The 8,782-nt window shown below is 35.2% G+C and overlaps 1 protein-coding gene across 3 annotated transcripts; it reads right to left on the bottom strand.

The window, feature by feature from the left end:
* Positions 1-507: 507 nt before the first annotated feature.
* LOC149214977 (TMV resistance protein N-like) lies at positions 508-6,394 on the bottom strand. Of its 3 annotated transcripts, none has more exons than XM_089392477.1 (5): positions 5,773-6,394; positions 4,672-5,642; positions 3,035-3,348; positions 2,748-2,914; positions 508-2,646 (listed from the first exon to the last, which is right to left on the bottom strand). In XM_089392477.1, exons 2-5 carry the CDS (start codon positions 4,723-4,725, stop codon positions 1,958-1,960), a joined length of 1,224 nt encoding a protein of 407 aa, XP_089248603.1. In that variant the 5' UTR covers positions 4,726-5,642; positions 5,773-6,394; the 3' UTR covers positions 508-1,957. The 3 variants fall into 3 exon arrangements, with proteins under 3 accessions (XP_089248603.1, XP_089248604.1, XP_089248602.1); XM_089392478.1 differs by having other exon boundaries at positions 6,179-6,394; XM_089392476.1 differs by having other exon boundaries at positions 4,672-6,394.
* Between the last annotated feature and the right edge of the window lie 2,388 nt (positions 6,395-8,782).

The raw sequence follows: 8,782 nt of genomic DNA, 5'->3' as shown, positions 1-8,782 counted from the left end.
GTCACCTCAGACCTGACAACTGCTGATAGTTACATGAACAGAGTAACAACTGCCCTTCATAAATAACTTAATGGAACAGTACTTCATATATACATTAATTAGTTGACTATATAGTGTATACACAATGAATCTGAAACTTAACACAGCACACTACAGGACTGATTCCTATTTATTATTTACTCAACAGTATCACAATATTTCATGTTTGCTTTGTAATTCACGTTATGACCATCAGAAAAAACAGGGAAATATACAAACTACCACCTTGAATAGAGATACAAGACCGCCCAGACAGACTATGCACTCCCTTTATCAAAGACTACGCATACATATGTAAAATAGTTTTCATGAAACCACTAGCACATTATTGTCATTATCATAAATTTTCATTCTGTGGTTTAATATGTTCAGTGAGTCGTTAAAAATACAATTCCTTAAATATGTGATGCCATGCTGTACTGAAGCAAATCACTGAAATAATTTCACAATGGGGTCAACTCAGACCTGACAACTGCTGATATTTACATGAACAGAGTAATAACTGCCCTTCACATATAGCTTAATAAGTTAATGGAACAGTACTTCATATATACATTAAATTAGTTGACTATATAGTGTATACACAATGAATCTGAAACTTAACACAGCACACTACAGGACTGATTCCTATTCATTGTTTACTCAACAGTATCACAGTATTTCATGTTTGCTCTGCAATTCATGTTATGACCATCAGAAAAAACAGGGAAATACACAAACTCACTACTGGTACACTCCTAGATTGACAACAGTGTTAGCAGGACAATAATCAACCAACATATACTGGACAAAACAAAAAAACCAGCAAAGGGAGTGTGGCAAGTACTCAATAAAAGGTGATTCAATAATGAATCAGCAAGAGAGTTTACCTCAACTTTCTTAATCACTTGGTTGCAAATATTTAAGAAAAGCACACAATGTTGCTTCGTGTGATAACCACGAGCTTTCTAAATATTAACACCATATTTATGGTTGCTTGATAACTTTTGCTTGGTGTCCTAATTTTCTCTACCAATAGATGAACACGCGCTTTCTAAATCTTAACACCTGACCAATCAGACCCCTAATAATAACCACCTTCATAGCCCAATAAAATTATCCCAGACAAAAGTAGAACTTTTCAGAAATGTAAGATGATTATGCAATACACAAAATGATGATTAGGAACATTGCTAGATGGGTAACAGTTCAATGCCAATTCAATCAACCTTCATGCAACCAAGGAAAACCAACTCACCTTTGCAGTATTGAATGCCACATTCTTGCAATGGGATATATGCTGACAGACCATGCAGGCAAGTCATATGTCAAATTATGAATGGTGGCAGTAATATCAGATCTAACATCCGTGTTTGACAGACAAGCAACACATAGACCTAGTTTTTTCTGTAATCATGTGCATGTAGCATCATCCAAGCAACGCTTTTCAATCATGCAAATTCAGACTCTTTGGCAGTAAGCAATGCCTCATCCCCATAAAATGCACTTCAAACAATATTCCAAGTTGAAAGAAATTTTCCTAATGTACACAATTTTTGTGTTATGCACCTCTCATAAGGCCAACTTACTAATACAATTTTTGTGTTATGCACCTCTCATAAGGCCAACTTACTAATACAAGCATGACAAATACTGAATATCACAATGCCACCATGAGTTCCTAAGTCCCCTTATTTTTTAAATTCTGAAACAAACCACAAACTCCCTGAAGATTTCCATAGTTGCGCCCAATGGCCATGCCCATTAAATAGGTTTCCTTTTTTGCTCAAAGCAAGCCCTTGGCAATCTATATTTGTACTAATTTGTCCACATCGACTCTGCGTCACCCATAAACATAGCAGAAGAGAAGAAGCAAATCTCGACGTTTGAAAGGGGCGAGGAATCATAACTCCATTTTAATCGCTGATACAGCTCTTGATCAACGGGAGCATGAGTGTGTGGAAAAGATGGATCTGAGGGTTTCATTGATGAATCCTGCTACCACCATCATAAGCTTCGGGACTCCTTCACATATATTGACTAAGTCATTCAACTGGTGAGTATGTAGTTGCTGCAGACTATCACCATGCGGTGCTTTCTTGAAAAGATCCAATGCCTTTTCATGGGGAAGGCCTTCAATACGGTAGAATACCGGTTTTACTCCTCTTATTCTCACTGCATCTTTATCCCTTGTAGTCAGAAGCAACCTCAATTTTCTTGCATTCCCCATATTCTTAGGGAGAAGCTTTTCAAGTGCATTTCGGTTTTGTTCAAGCAAAACATTGTCTATATAAATTAAAACCACCTCTTTCGCTAAGATGCTCACAATTTGTCGTTGTCCTTCCTCGTACCTTTGGAACTCTTTTGGCTCTTCTCCCATCTTCAAATATTTTATTATGAATTTTTGCAACTCTACAATATTTGGAGGTGATGCTATATCATCAAACAATCTAACATAAGAATATTTATATCCTTCTATTTCTGCATTAAGCAGCCGTGCAAACACGGCATCGGCAAGGGTAGTCTTTCCCATGCCACCAAAGCCATGCACGATTACTGCTACAGCATTTTCATCACTTCCACACTCTAGCAGTTCGATGACTTTTTCCAATTGTTTTTCGATTCCAACTGTTGCAACATATTTAAACACACAAGATCATAAACCTCTATAAACTCCAAAACTATACAAATATTTAAAATAACATCTTTTTCAACAGTACGCAATTTACCTGCGTCTTTAGGATGTTCTGGATACTGTAGCTCCATAGGTTTTTGTCGGCGCACAATGGCATCGTAAAGACATAGATTAAAATTTCTCTGCATATGGGTGTCTGTTTCTGCTAACCTTGTTTTAAATTTAGCCAACTCTTCTCCATTCACAGTAGTTGAGAAAAACCTGCCTTAAGAAATTTATTTAGATGACTATTTGATAAAAGGGGTCGAATTTATTTAGAATTTAGCATCCATTTACACAATGTTAATGAATGAGACTAAAGTATGTTAAGTGAGTACTCACTTAGAAAATTTTGTAGCATTAATTTGAGTGCAGCAAGCGATAGAGGCTTCAACTATCAACGCTATTGCTTCCCTGATAGAATCCACCATCGATTCCTTCAATTCAGGCCGTTTTCGAAGTTCATTAACATGTCGGGCCAATTTATCCATCTCCTTAAGTAGGGACAAGCAGGCTCCTTTATTTGTAGAGATTGCTTCGTACCGCTCCAAAATATTTGCCACTACAAGAAAACCTGTGGTAACCAGGTGTGCCATGCCCACTTGCTTAACAAGATCCCGAGCGATTTTGTTCGCGTCGCCAGTTGGAACATCTTTCTGTGTATTAACACATAGAAGTAAGAGCATTTTTAAAGTAGAACGTTTAAATAAAATCAAGTAATGATCATTAATGATTAAACTATGAATTATATTCAATAGTTACATGAAGAGAGTAACAACAATAAGTTAATGGAACAGTACTTCATATATACATTAATTAGTTGACCATATAGTGTATACACAATGAATCTGAAACTTAACACAGCACCCTACAGGACTGATTCCTATTCATTGTTTACTCAACAGTATCATAGTATTTCATGTTTGCTTTGTAATTCATGTTATGACCATCAGAAAAAACAGGGAAATATACAAACTACCACCTTGAATAGAGATGCAAGACCGCCCAGACAGACTATGCACTCCCTTTATCAAAGACTATCCATACATATTTAAAATAGTTTTCATGAAACCACTAGCACATTATTGCCATTATCATAAATTTTCGTTCTGCGATTTAATATGTTCAGTGAGTCGTTAAAACTACAATTCCTTAAATATGTGATGCCATGTTGTACTGAAGCAAATCACTGAAATAATTTCACAATGGGGACACCTTGGACCTGACAACTGCTGATATTTACATGAACAGAGTAATAACTGCCCTTCACATATAGCTTAATAAGTTAATGGAACAGTACTTCATATATACATTAAATTAGTTGACTATATAGTGTATACACAATGAATCAGAAACTTAACACAGCACACTACAGGACTGATTCCTATTCATTGTTTACTCAACAGTATCACAGTATTTCATGTTTGCTCTGTAATTCATGTTATGACCATCAGAAAAAACAGGGAAATACACAAACTCACTACTGGTACACTCCTAGATTGACAACAGTATTAGCAGGACAATAATCAACCAACATATACTGGACAAAACAAAAAAACCAGCAAAGGGAGTGTGCCAAGTACTCAATAAAAGGTGATTCAATAATGAATCAGCAAGAGAGTTTACCTCAACTTTCCTAATCACTTGGTTGTAAATATTTAAGAAAAGCACACAATGTTGCTTCGTGTGATAACCACGAGCTTTCTAAATATTAACACCATATTGATGGTTGCTTGATAACTTTTGCTTGGTGTCCTAATTTTCTCTACCAATAGATGAACACGGGCTTTCTAAATCTTAACACCTAAATAATAACCACCTTCATAGCCCAATAAAATTATCCCAGACAAAAGTAGAGCTTTTCAGAAATGTGAGATGATTATGCAATACACAAAATGATGATTAGGAACACTGCTAGATGGGTAACAGTTCAATGCCAATTCAATCCACCTTCATGCAACCAAGGAAAACCAACTCACCTTTGCAGTATTGAATGCCACATTCTTGCAATGGGATATATGCTGACAGACCATGCAGGCAAGTCATATGTCAAATTATGAATGGTGGCAGTAATATCAGATCCAATATCCGTGTTTGACAGACAAGCAACACATAGACCTAGTTTTTTTCTGTAATCATGTGCATGTAGCATCATCCAAGCAACGCTTTTCAATCATGCAAATTCAGACTCTTTGGCAGTGAGCAATGCCTCATCACCATAAAATGAACTTCATACAATATTCCAAGTCGAAAGAAATTTTCCTAACGTACACCAATTTTTGTGTTATGCACCTCTCATAAGGCCAACTTACTAATACAAGCATGACAAATATTGAATATCACAATGCCACCATGAGTTCCTAAGTCCCCTTATTTTTTAAATTCTGAAACAAACCACAAACTCCCTGAAGATTTCCATAGTTGCGCCCAATGGCCATGCCCATTAAATAGGTTCCCTTTTTTGCTCAAAGCAAGCCCTTGGGCAATCTATATTTGTACTAATTTGTCCACATCGACTCTGCGTCACCCATAAGCATAGCAGAAGAGAAGAAGCAAATCTTGACGTTTGAAAGGGGCGAGGAATCATAACTCCATTTTAATCGCTGATACAGCTCTTGGTCAACGGGAGCATGAGTGTGTGGAAAAGATGGATCTGAGGGTTTCATCAAAGGTAAAGAAATCTCCCATTCATCTACATAGCTTTTGCCCTTCATTGCTGCGGACACTGCGTCTAATGCCAAAGGAAAACATTTCTACTCGTCCGCAACAGAGTATTCCAACTCCATAGGAGCACGGTCCTCTTTGAGAGCTATTCTTGCAAACATCCACGCTTCTTGTCCAGTGAGGGGCTGTATTTCAATGGACTTCTCAGTGTCAAATCCTTCCTCCGAGTAGGGAATACGACCGTCATTTCACAACTCGGCCAATGCCACAAATAATTTCTTGTTCCCTGCAACAACAATCAAAGATTTTTAAAATCTTTAAAAACTGTGACCCAAATAGCATCATAGAGGACATTACTGCCCTTAAAGTTGTTACAGACCATTTATAACAAAGATGCTATCACAATGCAACCATACCATTACACCATTTAAACGAACTCGGTCAACATTTGTAAGCCACGTCTTCCCCTGGGTTTGAGCATCTTTAATCACAAAACCTACGATCCCTAAGGTTGCACAACAGTTGCACAGCTCTCCAGTCCCCTCACCCTGCCTAAAACAAAATTACCAACACAGAGGATATGGACGGATTTGGCATTTTCTGTCTTAACCAACCCATCAACATCAGCTGGTGCCAATAGTGCCAAGCCAACCCGTGTTCATGATGCCCATGAAATGTGAAGGCAAAAATAACAAGCACCCCACCTATTCTCTACTGGAATCGACCCAGGACAGGATCGAAAAACTTGGTTTCGTCAAATGACCATCCACCGCCAAAACATAATCAAATACTCAGAGAAAAATCAAAAAGGGAAAGACTTACACTTCACAGCACTGTGAAAAGCTTCGCTTATAGATCACGCTATAAACATTTTGTAACTGCTATAAATCGTTCCTTCCGTTTCAGAAAGGGCCATTGATCTGATCTGACAAACATGGGAATGGAAAGAAAGATCAGGTTTACAGGGTTTGAGCATTTGAGGTCCATTTCCATCTCATTTGATACCCAAAACCTTATATGTCAAAAAGCAGAACGACAAATGGGATCTAAGTTGCTAATTTATTTTTATAAACTTTGTTATTTAATTTTTATTGAGAATCATAGAAATTAAAAAATATTTTTCAAAAATAAAGTTGAAAATAAACAATCAGATCTTTAATCGATAGGATTTTGTCAATCCCTTTGAAGAAAAAGGTTGAAGACACTGATTAGATATTTAATGTTCAAATTTTGAAATGGAAAAAGTATTTTAAAAGTGATTTAGGATAGGTTGGAAATAATTAATGAAGAGGTTTATTTAAATTCATGGTATTTAATTAAAAAGAGAATGATATTTAATTCACAACGTATAAAGGAATGTTATTTGAAGCACGGGAGAATTTATATAAAACTTTAAAATTATGGAAGTTTGATTTTTTATATAATTAAATTATGTCAATAGAAAAGAAAATTTGAAGTTTGTTATATGATTAGATTGTTTTATATTTTATGAAGTTAAGTATTAATTAATATCTGGTAGAAGTATTTAATGGAGGTTGAGAGATATATATTCATAGTTAAAACAAAGCGAAGCCAATAACATTTAGGGTTTTTATTTGAGCTCTTACAATATTATAATGAAAGGTTTAATGGCTCACTCAAATGAGGTGTAATGGTGATATATAAAAAGAATCTCTTAATGACCATTAGATTGAGAAGAAATTGAGGGGCATGGTTATGTCTCTAGACATTTATGGGTCGGTGGTATAGTTTAAATAGACATTAGTAACCATTGAGTTAGATGTGATCAATAACCCATAGTGCACAAGAAGCTCATCACATGAACAATTTGCCAACATTGATGACTTATTGTCTTTGCTTAGTATGTCATTTTCGAAGACATATCTTTTAGAAAGCATTGTTGTCACCATGTATATTGCCTGGCCAAAATAAATTTGTTCACCGAAAAATATGGTGTCATGTTAGTCACTTGAAACATCTTACGGAATTCAAATTGATCAACAATAACACTAATATTAATAATCTAACACCTAATAACATTAGACAACATTATATAGGTGAATAACTTAAGATAATTAATTTTAACTATAACTTTCTAGTCCATCTCATTGAAAGAGAATGTGAGAAACATCTTAGAAAAAAAAATTAATAATAGTGAGTTGAATCTACATATATAAATCCATAGATGGCATTGAATGAATGACAAAAAAAAGTTGGTAGACCCCAATATAAGTATTTTCCTATGGCAGCTAGCAAAATGAAGCTAATTTTTTATACCAATTAACATTGAACTTGAAGCATCACATGATTGTGACATAGTCTCAAGCCCAGTTAAATAGCCATGAGTGTTTATACATTCATTTTGCCCACATTGCTTACCACCACATTAGGAAATGGCATCTTAACCTTTGTGAGCATAACTTCATATTGATTAGCCCTTCTTAAATCGACCCAAATCTAGTGATTAGAATATTGATAATGTTACTCATTAAGAATACAAAGTCAAATGCACGTAACAAAAAACCATTTTCTTCTAAAAAACATCATAATTTCTATTCAATGGGAGAATGGAAATTCCATTTTATAGGTGTTAAGAGGCACATAAAGTTTACTAACCAAGACCTTAAATGAACAAGAAAAATTAAAAACCCTACATTTGTGTTTTAGATTAATACCCATAAATACATATTAACATTTCTAAATATACATATACAAAAGTCAAGTGGGTGTAGCTCAAGTGGTAGGGAGAAGTCTCTCTTATCCTCCTCACCCAGGTTACAAACCCACTGAGATTGACATATAGGCTCCTTAGGAGTAATTTCTACATAAAAAATAACTGACTCACGTGCACACATATGGGTTTTCCATAGAAATAGCTAGTATCGATCTTCACTATAGTGAACCACACTATTAAAAAAAGGTATGCATATAGAAAAACCCAAAAAGATACCTGGCATAAAAACACCACTATAAGGTCTTGAACCTAACATAAAGAAAGCACTACAAAAACCATAAAGTACCACCTCAAAAACAACAAATTTGTTGAAAATGGCAACAAGAAACGCTAAAAATAGAAGTGCTAAAAATAGCACTGCTATAAATAGCAGCTTGGGTACGAGTGTTGGATTGAGCAACAGGAAATGAAAAATGGAAGTGCTAAAAATAAAATTGCTATTTTTAGCAATTCAGGATGGATTCCTATTTTAGTCAGTCCCTGGACTAAACATAGGAAGTAAAATTCCAATTTGAACTTAACAACTGTTTGAAAATAAATTAATTAATTCATCTTGAGTTAATTAGTTAAGGAAAAACAAACTTGAAGTCTAAGGGAGGACATGCAACAATTTATCTATTAATTGAGGAATTTATCCATCTGTTAAAGAGATAAGGATGATTTCTAATTTTAGTTGTAATTAGTTGGCTCAG

This window comes from Pinus tabuliformis, chromosome 1_1, assembly GCF_031772625.1.
Source record: "Pinus tabuliformis cultivar Carrire ecotype Pingquan chromosome 1_1, CPIR1, whole genome shotgun sequence".
Classification (NCBI taxonomy): domain Eukaryota; kingdom Viridiplantae; phylum Streptophyta; class Pinopsida; order Pinales; family Pinaceae; genus Pinus; species Pinus tabuliformis.
This window is presented reverse-complemented; position numbering and strand designations above follow the sequence as displayed.